Source organism: Myodes glareolus, chromosome 1 (genome assembly GCF_982192425.1).
Source record: "Myodes glareolus chromosome 1, mMyoGla1.1, whole genome shotgun sequence".
Classification (NCBI taxonomy): Eukaryota; Metazoa; Chordata; class Mammalia; order Rodentia; family Cricetidae; genus Myodes; species Myodes glareolus.
The window spans coordinates 122,851,814-122,865,988 of NC_142026.1; the positions used below are offsets into that span (position 1 = coordinate 122,851,814).

Genomic DNA, 14,175 nt, shown 5'->3' on the forward strand with positions numbered 1-14,175 from the left:
TTATGTGTAATTGAATTAATGTCAATTGAGGTTTTAAAATTTATTTCATCTATACAAATTCATGGGGTATAATGTGATAATTTCATGTTACACATTTACAGTATAATGAGGAAACAGTTAATATTTCCATTTTTATATTTTTAAGTCTGTTAACACATAATATGTCTTTTATGAAACACAGTGCGATATTTCAGTATGAATGTACAATATGAACTAATAACATCAGAGTAATTAACATCACTATTTCTACTTTGTGTTTGGAGCCTTTAATTATCTTCTTGTCATTCATTAGAATGGACTGAGCCATTGGAACTTACTCCTTATATCAGTGTTTAGTTTGGGCTACTTGGCCTCCCACACACTTCCCAACCTACGTGATCTGTTTTATACAGTTCAGTTGTTTTAAAAAAAAAAAAAGCAAAAACAAAAACAAAAAAAAAACTCATTACAAGGGAAAACACACAGAATTTATCTTTCTGCACCTTAATTATTTCAGTTAATATTATCTCCTCTGAAATGGCTCTGTTTTGTTGCAAATGATAGAATGTTTTTCTTCTGTGGCTAAATAACATTCTACTTTGAGAACATATGCTTCAAAGAAGACTAAACACACCACCCGAGCATCGCAACACCCTACGTGACCATCTCAACAGAAGCACAATGGCAGTTATTGATCTTGCCAGTGGACTTGAGATCATTGGTTATCTATCTCACTGATCGGACACATGTATGGTAGGGAGGGGCTTGTCTCGGCTCACAGTCTGAGGACAAGAGTGCAGCCCTTGTGCTAGCAAAGCACAGCAGCAGGATCATGAAGCGGCTGCTTACATTTTACCCACAGTCAGAAAACAGAGGAAGACAAAGGTCTACACTCTGCCTGACTTCTCTTTTCTATAGGGTCTAGAATCCCAGTTCATGTGATGGTATCACCTACAGGGAGGGTGGGTCACCTACATATACTTCTAGAATGTTTCTTTCTAGGTTATTTTAGAGCCTTTTGGGTTGGCAGTTAAGATTGACCATCACAGGTTCCATTTTCTACTATGTTTAGAGATACTTCTCTTGAACTTGGTTTCCCATACAAATTCCCAGACAGCTTGTTAGACTGTGAGGGTGTGTAAGCTTAAAAACTACCAACACAAGAGACCTTAACTAACTCAAATACTTTCAGTGGAGATGTAGCAGACCCAAGTAAATTAATATTGGTGATTTCTTAGAAGTTCATATATGAGACATAGTAACAAATATAATATATATATGATATATAGTATATAAGTATATATACTATTAAAAACTATTAACCCTCCTAAGAGTTGCATTGGATTGATGTATGGTAACCAAAATAATTGTCCAAGCAATCTTTCCACATACAGCAAAGGAAATTTTAAACAACACAGAGAAGATGGGGTGAAATGGAAGAATTCACATGAACTATTGTATAAACCATATACTCTGGTATTGTATGAAGCAAAGTCTGATTCTGAACAATGTATTAAATTTTATTTTTTAACACAAAAGTCTAAGACATAATTTTTAGCACTATATTTACCTAGAATATAATGTTTTTATATTATATAAAACATTCTTTTCCTGATCTTCAATATTATATAACAATTACTAAAAATGTTAGGATGAGAGAATAAGAATGTGAGGTAAATTAAACTTTTATGAGGTTCCTTATTTTATAAAATTTTAATTAACACGATATCTCCATTTTTAAAAAAATTACTCCTACCTATTAAATATTAAATATAGTTTTGACAGCAAAGTCACATTGCAATGTAGTAAGATTTAAACAGGACTCCATGCCCTTGATGTGGTTTGGGCCACTTAAAGAAAATAAACTGAGAAAAGATTCACAGAGACATAAAAAGTAACTTAGCTGCATTAACATTTTCATAGACATGTATATTTCATGTGCCTCTACCATGAGACCATTAACTTATGAGACAGAACAGGTGCCTCTCATACCTAACTTCTGGGGGGAAAGTAGGCATTCAAAATCTATCCAAACACTGATTGGGTGAAATTAAAATGGTCCCAAGTCACCTAATTACCACAATAGAAAGACCAGAAAGTACAAAGTCTTTAAAGATGTGTTCAGATAAGAAGGTCAGTCCCATACTGTCTTACTAATGAAGAATCAAGGAGACAATGTAAGAATGGGATTTTGTTTTCTTTCTGCTGTTGTGATAAAACAGTTTGAACAAAGGTGACTCAGGGAAGAAAAGGAGGCATCTGAGGTATACTTTCAGGTCATAGTTCACCACTGAGGAAAACCAGGACAGGAACTCAAGCAGGAGCTTGAAGCAGAAACCATGGAGGAGCACTCCTGCATGGAGGAGCACTGCTCACTGGTTAGCTCACTGGTTAGCTCATCCTCAGCCCAGGGCCAGCTGCCCAAGGCAGAGCGCTGTCCACAGTAAAAGGCTCCTCTACCTCAATTACCTATCATGATAACCCCCACGGCTCATCCCATCTAGGCAGTCCTTGAACCGAGATTCCCTTCTCAATGACTCTAGAGTCTAGGCAGCGTTGACAATTTAAGCAGACTATAACATGATAGGAAAAGAGAAGTCAGGAAAAGAACCGAGAAAGACAGAGAGATGAGTGATGGCTGAGTAGTGGAAGGGGAGAAAACAAAGAGGAGTCCCAGCCAGAGAGACTGCGGAGAAATGGAAATGAAAGGGGAGATGAAGTAGGCACAAATGCGACAAGACAACCATGCTGCATAGTTTGTATATTTTTTAAATACAGATCCACATCCCGCAGTCCACCGGCTGCTCACACTTCCCACTAATCGTTGTTAAGATGTAAACTAACTAGTTAAACACAGTTCACAGTCCGGAGGGTGCATCTCTCCATTTTTTTTTTCAAATCATACAGCAGTAAAAGACCCCAAAACATCCCTCAGATGCTTCTCACTTAGGTGAGGGGAGATTCTACCACTTACCTCTATTCTGAGAGTATTTACATGCCTAATATAAGGGGATTTTTACATAGAACAAAAAGCACCTTTGCTGCCATCTAAATATGATGACATTGTTAAACTGGAGCATTTATAATTCCTAACACAATATAATCAAAACTATGCTTTAAAATTCAGATTCCCTCTTTTTAAAATGGGGAGTAATAATAGACAAACCCACAAAGGAGCATTTTGAAAGCTGATGTTCTGATGTCCAAGTGCGCTACTGCAGTCCAGCTCACAGTTTCCAATTTTATGATACCACTGTATACTACCATTTAATCTTTCATCATTAATTGACAGCCTTTGACTTGATTCCACTGGATTAGCAGCTGAACCTAGAAACCTCCCCAAATGTAAGCAGCCATTGTTCTGGCTGAGGACCATGGATGCACACACATGAACCCTGCTCTCTATCAGAGTGCTTCTCGCACGTCCACAGCATCCCTGCCTTTGTTTTCTTGAAAAGAAATGAAATGGTAAGAAGTCAATGTTACGACTGAATAAGTTAATCACTATAAATAGAATCTCTCTACCAGTTATTTGTCAGTACTTGTGGTTTGATGAGAAACTGTCAGAAGGATATGGAAATGGAACAAGAAAATGGAAGCTCCTCAGAGAAGCCTCAGTTCTTATATAACTGTTGACACACAAAGTCAACAGTTATAAATATTAATATAGTTTAAACTGCCCAAAGCAGTCCTTTAACAATATCTAATCAGGACTGATGTGGGAAGTCCTTTTATATATGTGTTGCTTTTATTGGTTAACGAATAAAGAAGCTACATTGGCCTGTGAATGGGTAGAGTAGAGCTAGGCAGTGAAAACTAAGTTGAATGATGGGAGAAAGATGGCAGAGTCACAAGAAGCTGTGTAGTCCAGCCAGAGACAAATACTGGGTGAAACCTTGCCGGTAAGCCACGGCTATGTGGTGATACACAGATTAATAGAAATAGGTTAACCAAAAATATAAGAGCTAGTTAGCAATGCGCTTAAGTGATTGGCCAAGCAGTGGTTTAAATAATATAGTTTCTGAGTGGTTACTTAGAGTCTGGGCAGCCAGGAACAAACAAGTGCCCTCTGCCAAAAAGGATCCTCTACTTTCAGTCTGGATTGCAGGGCCATAATTCTTCTGTTTCATATATCTGTATTTAGGTAGAAAACAATACCTTCTATGCAGTTAAGACTCCAAATAAAAGGATACTGTGTGTGTGTGTGTGTGTGTGTGTGTGTGTGTATGAGTGCATACATGTATCTGCATATGTATGTAAAACATTTTGTTGGTGATATTCATGCTTTCGGAAATATCTGTAGCTACAAATATTCTCCATTCCACTGTTCCCCCTGAACCATTTTCTCTCCACTCACTGGGTCCTGCTCACTAGCAGCTGTCACAGGGAGCCGGTGTCTGCTCTGTCACCCTCGCCTTTTAATCTGTAGCTACCATGTGTGAGTGCATCTCAGCCCACGTTGGCCAGGTTAGTATCCAGATTGGCAATGCCTGCTGGGAACTCTACTGACTGGAACATGCCACGTCAGAAAAGAGAAAAAAGCTCTACAGCTCATTTCTGGAGACAGTCTGGCCTGCAGCCTGGAGCAGCAGCTCAGGGAATGACCAGGGTCGCAGAAGTTATTGATCTCATTAGTTATTTGCTTTCAGGTCATTTCTTGGTCGAACCCTCTGACCTAACTTCTCCCTCTCTTTGCAGATTTGCTCTGCCTTTCCTCCCCAAACACTGGACCCCCTAATCTACTCAAGATGCCATGGAACTGCCCCCAAAAAGGCAAGAGGTAACACACTATGAGCCTTGTGGTAAAATATAAAATAATGTAAATGGGCTAATTTAATATTAAGAGTTAGTTAATAAGAAGCCTAAGCTAATATACCAAAGAATATGTAACTAATATTAAGCCTCGAGTGGCTATTTCATAAGTGGCTACAGGAGCTAGGGAACGGAACCTGATGGATGGAGAAAAACCTCTCTGGGGGACCAGAGTAACAGGAAGGCCTGTTTGTTTGTCCCGGCCACTCAGAACCAAAATAACCATAGAGAAATTGTCTTAATAAAATCACTGCTTGCCCATTGGCTTTAACTTCTTATTGGCTAACTCTTGCATCTTAATTTAACCCATTTTTATTAATCTGTGTATCACCACGAGGTCGTGACCTACCAGCAAAGTTTGAGCACGTCTATCTCTGGCAGTGGATCCATGGCATCTCCTGACTCTGCCCTTCTTCCTCTCAGCATTCAGTTCTGTCTTCCATGCCTACTTAAGTTCTGCCCTATCAGCAGGCCAAGGCAGTTTCTTTATTCACTAACCAATAAAAGCAATACATAGACAGAAGGACTTCTCCACCAGACCAGCAGAATGGAGAATATGTGTAGCAACAAATATCCATACCTGTTGATCAATTAAGCTAATATTTTTATCACAATTAATTCACTTATCAAGAATAAGAAGTCTATGCTATTTAAAGAGAAAAACTTTAAGATCTTGAGAAAATGATGGATAAATATTTTACAACATAAAAGTATAAAAAACAAAGATTTATCTTTTCAAAATTAATTATCAGTGAAGTAAAAAGTCACAACAAGGCATTTGTGATTCCTAAATAGCCAGGGCAAGCCATTCTCACAGGAAGGAAGACATGCAGATATGCTTGTTGTCTTTTATTGATCTTCTCCGTTAATTTGATAATCCTCCATTCTGTTCACCCAGAGAAGACTGCAACCAAGAAATCAGTTATTTGAAACCAATTTAAATAGTTATTTTCAATAACTGTTAAAGTGATTTAAATATACCAATCCTCTAAAAAACAAGATCAAAACATTCTCTGACTTGTTCTTTCCTAACATAAGCAGATCACTTGGCTTTCTGAAGTGACCCTGCCACAATCAACACAACACAATTTAACTCTACCCTGTTAACAACAACAACAACAGCAACAACAACAAAATACTACAATGCTCCTACCTTACCACACCATTGTGAGATGTTACTGAGATTTCTTTGTGATCTACCTGGAGTCACACAGAAAATTCTAGAACAAAGGCTAGCTCAGCTTGTCAAAAATATTCACTCTACCTTCTGCACTCATTTAATTGGAGAAAATATTTCTTCCTTGGTTGTCACAGACACTGTGATATTGTAAATGGGAGAATCTTGCAAAACTTAAATTCAGGAGTCATTCATGTACCTTCCATTGGTCCTTGATCTATATATTTTTACCAAAGCTCTCTTCTCACCCCCTTCTCTTCTCTTCTCTACTTCTCCTCTTACTCCAACTGTGTTTCAGGTTTCACTGAGAAAGGAAGGAAGTGATCAAAGCATGAACTTCTATATGTTCTCACTAATACAGCAACCTACAGCATCCACACCCAAACTCTCCCTCTATGATCAGGAGGAACACTCTGTTCTCCTGGAGCCTATTCTCTGTTACTGAATCTGTTTCTTGTCTCCTTTCTCCAGTTAATCCCTTTTATCCCATCCTGCTGGATCATTTTCATTAGCATGAAGTTATTCTACAATAGATCATTTGGGGCCATCTTCTCTTGCTGCATACACCCTCATCTCACTGCTCCCTCTTTTGTGATAAAGTTCACAGGTGACAGCAACACTGCCACACTTTACCCAAATGCCTCATGAACCACATGAACCTTGCTCCTTTATAAAAGAATTCTCTAATCACTATCATTCTTATAGCCATGACCTCAGATCTGACAGCCACGCATTCTCATTCAGTCTCCTTGCATTCGCCACTGATGGAGACATTTGAAGACAATACGAAATCATAATTTAAATGCCAATGCTGCGGATATTGTACAAGACAGCACTGAACCCAGCTGCCTCTTTTATAACCGCACTGGGGCCGCAGCAGCTCTATCAGCAAAAACTGACGTCTTCTCACACTTGAGTCAACAGGTGACTCCAATCTGGGGCCTTTCATCATTAATATGTTTTCTTTCGTATGATGTTGTAAAAATGTCATCCCAACATAGCTACATTGTAGTGTGAAACATTTTACTTACATAAAATATAGTTTCAAACTTGAAAGGACATCTGTCAATAACTGGTCATATAAAATATGAACCGCACCATGAACAGCAAAAGAAAATCCTCAAAGGAATCCCACACATGGAGTTAAAACTCAGTAGAAACCCTTCCCTAGTCAGAGGAAGCATGCTGTTTCCCCTTCCTTCAACTATGGACAACTGTAATCTCATTTTAAGGTTTAAAGACTCTCAAATCATTTGACCTGATATAAATACCAGTTGAAACCAGTTGTCCTCCTTTAACCAATAATATTTTGCTTCTGAACTACAGAACAAGGGCAATGCAATCTGCTAGCGATACATAATTTTGTGGATCATTTCTATTTATCCCGAAAGGAAAATTCTCACCAAAGTTTAATTATAAACATGAGTAATATAAAAATTTTATTATGTAGGATGCATTTACATACTTACTAAAAACAACTATATGCTGTCTTTAATATGTGTATTTATAAACATGGCTTCTATACACTTGAGCTGAATAGGTGCCTAGGGTCACACAAGTGAAGAAAAATAGCATTTGGAGTTGGAGCATTTGGTCCCTGGATCTGAAACTGGAAAAGCTGACATGACATTTTAGGTGAGCATAACATGTTGACAAAAGGTTACCTAGGCCTTCCCTCTTATATCATTAACTTTAGTCCATTTCTAGAGCTGCCCTTAGCAGTCACACAGCTCCGCATCTCACTTTGCAGATTGGGAAGCTGATGCTTGCAGAGCTACTACAAGGACTGTCCCACGGCTGCCCAGGTGAAAACAAAAAACTAAGAGTAAAATGCAAGTTGATCCTTATTTTCTTCACAGAGTAATTAATCTCATCATTTAAAAAAAAAGCCAAATAAAACAGTATCTTAAAGTATAAAAAGTCACTCTGCTGTGCTGTTTAAAAATAACTGTTTTATAAATAACTACACATTTTTCTTTTATGTAGCAAAGTCCTGTAAAGTCTAAGAAGGCTTTTACAATTCATTTTCTAAATTGTAACATGTCAAGAGTCTAAAGTGTTATGTTCATTAAGCCTAATTTATGTCTCTTGAAGTTCAATTAGCAATAAACCTTTTCAAGAAACAGAAATCACAGCCCTTTACCACTAATGTTTCATTAAATTAGTTGTCTGTGTCTTTAATGCAAATCTGTGCTTTTGTGTGAAAAAAGCTCTATTGAAGAGGAAGGTGTAGCTTCCCATGTATAGCCTGAACATGGAAATGTAATACTAATAATTAAAAATCTCTTACTCTTGAGGGAGGTGTAGCTTCCCGTGTATAGCCTGAACATAGAAATATAATACTGATAATTAAAAATCTCTGACTCTTGAATACTGAGGGGCCAGGAGGTTCTTTTGTAAGGAAAACGGCTAACAGCTGCCTTGTTTCCCAATGTTACTGGCACAGTGCAATTTTATACCTGTTATCCAGACTAAGTAGTAAATATCCCTCTTTTGCCCTATAAAGTAACTTGGCTGTACAAAACTATTTGGTCATTTGAATTCTGCTGTCGTTCCTCTGTTTATTCACACTGGCCATTCTCCTTAACTGGACCTCTATTCTCCAAATGCCCCATTGGGGGGAAAATAAGTTCACCCTCTATATTCCCACTTACATCTTCCTCACAGAGCTTTTCTGAACTAAAATTTCACTACGTTGCATATAAAATTTCATTTCAATGGTAATTCCTCTACGTTATAGATATGTATATGTCTGTCTTCTTTGAGGATATTATGAGTTCAAAGCAGAGGCCTCAGATAGCCTAGCATTCAGCACAGGCAATGCCGGAGCTCTCACTGAATGAACACACTTTCCATATAGCCTATGACATATAGTTTAAAGGTTAGGAGTTTGTATTCTTGGAACACTAATCATGTAATAGATTCTGACAACTCATTTCAATACAATTTACCTTAATCATAAAAGAATTCCAGGCATAACTCTTCCCATATTCAACCTAAATAATCTTAGTGTTTGCATCCTCTTAAATAAGTTTTAAGGCCTATATATGCTCAATTATATTACCTGCCATGAGTAGATCTACTTCAAAAGCTAAAATAAATTTACACATTATACTCAGATGAATGTGACAAACATATCAATCAGGTGTTTTCAAATTAATAAGGAAATATATAAATAATATTTCATTTCAACTAAATCCACATTTTATCTTATCTAGTTTAAAATGAAGATGCATTGTATTTGAAATATCCAATGTCAATTAAACTAAAGTATATGAATATATTTGAAAATATTTCACCTTCATTCAAAATTGCTGCCTCTTTGGGGAAGTTACAGTTGTTTTCAAATACTGTGTGTACAATCAGTATGTGACAATGATGCAAATGAAGGTACTCAGGACTTGGAGGAATATATACATATACACAGAGATATATATACATATACACAGAGATATATATGCACATACATGGAGATATATACATACATATACAGATATGTGCATATATACAAATACACAGATATATAAATATATGCATAAATATATACATATATACATATAGGTACAAATATATAGATATGGACACAGATATATGCATATATGAAGAGAGATATATGCATATACATACAGATATATACATGTACACAGAGATTTATACATATACATATATACACATACACATATATACAAATATATATGCATATACACATATATACATATACACAGAGATATATACATATATACATATATACATATACACATATACACATATGAAGATACACACATATATGTGTGCACAAATATATAAACATATACAAAGATATATGCATATACACACAAAGAGATATATACAGAGACAGAGAGAGAGATACAGATACACACAGGTATATACACACAGGTATATACACACAGATATATACATAGATATGCATATATAAACACACAGATATATAATATATACATATACACACAGATATATAGATAGATACATATTCACAGATATATATACATATACATATGCACACAGATATATATACACATACACACATACATATACTATATACAGATATATACATACAGAGATATATATGATATACATATATATGTATACACATATATGCATATACACATATATATACAAACAGATGTGCATATACACATGTGCATATACATATATACACACAATTTTTATATGTACATGTATATATACACACAGATAATATATACATTTATACATATGCACATGGATTTTATATATATACATACAGATACACACAAATATATACAGATACATATATACATACATATATGCATATACACAGATCATACATGCAAAGAGATATGTGTATACATATAAATACAGATATATGTATACATGCATATATATATGGAAATAGAATGTTGATAGTTAGATACATATTTTGTGCTTTTACATTTTGTTAATTATTCTCTCTTTTTGTGTGTATTCATATATTTGTGTACACGCGCAAACATATGCACATTGCACACATAGTATCCATTGCAACTCATATGGAAAGGTTAGAAGTTTCAGGATCCAGTTCTTTCCTTCCACATGTGGGTCCTGGGAATTAAACACAAGTTGCCAGGCTTGGCACAGATGCCTTTACCCAATGAGTCATCTCACGAGCCCCACATTTGAAAAACAAAAACAATCACACCCAATATTCCACTTAGTTTGGGTTTGACACTTAACAATGAAAAACACTGGAGGATAATACAAACTATAAATGCATTTTTACATGTAGCAGCAGATTAATTACCTAAGAATTCAGTATGATAGATTTGGGTGTAAAACCAATTTGCCTTAAGGAAAATACATTCTACCTTTCTTCTAACACTGAGTACACGAACCATCATTTCTCCCCACCTCACATACAGCTTGGTTACTGTCTGTGGAACTGAAGAATGGCAATAATTTCAGAAGAGTGAAGATTCAAAGAATAAGAAACACACTTGGGTGAAGAGGAACAAAACCAGCACATGTCAGACATTTCAGCCAACACTCTCCGATACAAAAGTCAATCATTGTAGAAGTTCATATCAACTACATGTGATAACCAACCAAGTTTCATGTAACAAAAATGAGCAAGTAAGACTCATTAACCATTTTTAAACTATAAAAGAGAAATATTTAAAGAAAAAGAACAACAAATTAGTAGGGAACAAGATCATCTTGGAAGAACTTTTAAGGTATTATAAGTACTATAAGAAAGATTTATGAATACATCTATTCATAAACTAGAACGAACAAAAGTCACCATGGTGTAGGAGTTCCTTCTGTTTGATTGTTGCTTTCATTGGTTAATGAATAAAGAAATTGCCTTGGCCTAGTTGATACGGTGGAACTTAGGTAGGTGGAGAAGACAGAACTGAATTCTAGGAGGAAAAAAGCAGAGTGAGGAGAAGTCATGAATCCTCCGCCTCAGACAGAGGCCAATTGGAATCTTGTTGGTAAGCCACAGCCATGTGGCAATACATAGATTAATAGAAATGAGCTAAATTAAGATATAAGTTAGCCAGTAAGGAGTTAGTGCTAATGAGCCAGGCAGTGTTTAAATTAATACAGTTTCTGTGTGGTTATTTTGGGTGTAAGTTAGCAGGGTGGCTGGGCTGAACAAGTGGGCCCCAGTCCCTACAACATCACAATAAGATTAAAATTTCCAAAATTAAGAGCAAATACTATGTTGTTTATTTTTAGAAAAAAAATACTGAGAAAGTCTCCAAAATATAAAGCAATAAAACCAACAGGTGAAGACTATAGAATTTAAGAATGGAACGTGAATCGAATAGCTGCAACATGCACCTAAGAAGACTCTTTAGGTCAGCCATCAAAGGCAGTAAGGGTGATAAGGTAATCATGCTGAAGAAGCAAGACTCTCAAGTCTTGGGCATGGCCCTTTGGAGGGTTTAGGGAGTTTTGCTCAGGACAGATGAGAGATAACCCACAAGCATATCCTCACGAGGGCTTAGAACAGCACAAATCACACGCTGCTTCTCACCTTCGCTGTGCTGTCTGCTTTCCCTGATGTCTACGTTGTATGGACACAATGAATTTGTAAGGAAGTATGTTTCCTGGTGATATTTTGTTTGTGTTTTAACAAATAAAGCTTGCCTGAAGATCAGAGTACAGAGCTAAACCACTAGAGGCCAGGCAGTGGTGGCACACACCTTTCATCCCAGGATTTAGGAGACAGGGGTAGATGGATCTCTGCTAGTTCAAGGTCATCCTGGGCTACAAGAAATTGATCCAGTCTAAAAGAGGAACAGAGCTGACACAAAAGGTGATCCTAGCACCTGGGAGCCCATGTTTTTAATGCCAGCACTAGGGAAGTGGAAACAGGAGTGATGTGGCTGGATAGAGACAGGAATATCAGGTGGGAGGAAATAGGAGCTCACATGCAAGCTGAGGCAGCAGTCAGAAACCCTCAGTCTGAGCAGCAATCAATAGAGGCACGCTGAGAACAGGATGGCCCCTTCAGTCTGAGCATTTCTAGTTGAAAAGGTTTCTCTAGTGGCTAGTTACACTGCTTCTCTAATTTCTCAGTTTTTGCCCCCTGAATATCTGACTCCAGATTTTTATTAAGAGCAATTAGAATTAATGCTACGATATTTAAAAAGAATAACAATATTCTCACATTTTGAAGAATTTGCCGTGTTTGCCTAGTTCCTTCCTCTCAAGAGCTCTTACCAAAAGCAATACACTTATGAAGAACACACTGAAATAAACTGGAGAGATGGCTCCGTGGTTAAGAGCACTGGATGCTCTTCCAGTAGACCCAAGTTTTAGTTCCAGCACCCACATGGCAACTCACAACTGTCTGTAATTCCAGTACAGGAATGCAATTCTCCTTTCTGGCCTCCTCAGGCATGGGCACACATGTAGTACCCATGCACACATGCAAGCTGAACACTCATACACATAAAGTATAACTTTGTAATTTTTTTAAAAGAGCACACTGATGCCTCCTACCTATTGGTATAAGCATTGCACATTCAACAATAAACAATATATAAGATTTAAAGATTAATTTTACATTTTAAGCAATTAAAATATGAAAGACATATTTGCTGTGTTAAATATAGGTTCTATATATGTGTTAAAATGCAAAAATAATTACAGTGAATCACAGGAAGCAGGTTTGGAAAAAATAAAGGCATAAAACATAATATGCTCTCATAAAGTAGGAAATAACAAAGCATAGCCAAGAACTGATAGATCACAGAATACAATTGTCAGGAAGGTAAAAAGCAGAGTGTTTTAAATCTGTGTGATAGAGATTAGAGTAAGAGACAAGAACAGATGAGGACTAAAATTCACACTTGCAACAGAGGAAAATAAGTACATTAGCAAATAAAGGATATGCATAGTATTTAAAATTTCACAGAGTGGTTTAACATAATCGCTTCTGAGTGACAATGAAGGAAAATGTAATGAGTCTTTGACCATTCTCTTTGATGGCTGCATTGTTGTGTGGTACGCACTGCTATTACAATATTTAAGTGAACAAACACATAAAAATAGCAATGAATGATAAGCAAATGATGATCTATTTATATATTTGAGAAAATTTATATAAGGAGGTCACAAACATTTGTCTCCCTCCTGAATAAAGTAATATAAAGGATACAAAGTGACCTGGGGTATATTAGAGCAATCTTTATAGTCACGCCATTGAATCAGTAGATTGGTTAACCGCTATCTATCTACATATGCTGAGAGCTGCATAGACATGAAATAAAGAATTCTATAGAAATCTTTCACACGGAGAACTAAAGAGCTCGTGTACTGGCACACTGTAATTTAGCTGACCGAAGCACTGCAGTTTTGAGCTCAGTAAAGATTTCTATTATCCTAACACTACCTCTCGTCCTACTTTGAAGTTTATGAACATGGCACTATTTTTACCTTGAATAATGCATGGCTTGGTGGCCTGCGATATTAAAATAGAAGTCTGTTGTGTGCTTCATTTCGTTGGTATGCCCAGTGGCCTCAATCCAGTGTCCTACTGGGAGACAGTAAACACCATCCACCAGGTTGTTTTCATTATATGTACAGCAACGGTCATGGTGAGGTCCATTTCCTAGGACAAGAAGTAACACACAGCAATTAAGTCAGTGCTTTGCTTAGGCAACCTTGAAATGACTGGGACAAAATTAATCGTAAGACAAAAATAAACATAAAGTAGT

The 14,175-nt window shown here is 36.6% G+C and overlaps 1 protein-coding gene across 4 annotated transcripts in view; it reads right to left on the reverse strand.

Annotated features, from left to right (window-relative positions):
- The window catches only part of Epm2a (EPM2A glucan phosphatase, laforin), a 112,342-nt gene that overhangs the window by 49,414 nt on the left and 48,753 nt on the right, over positions 1-14,175 (reverse strand). For all 4 annotated transcript variants that reach the window (XM_085688538.2, XM_085688531.2, XM_085688532.2 and 1 more), the window contains one exon: positions 13,895-14,069. In XM_085688538.2, the coding sequence (XP_085544664.1) occupies positions 13,895-14,069 (175 nt within the window). The remainder of the gene's footprint in view (positions 1-13,894; positions 14,070-14,175) is intronic.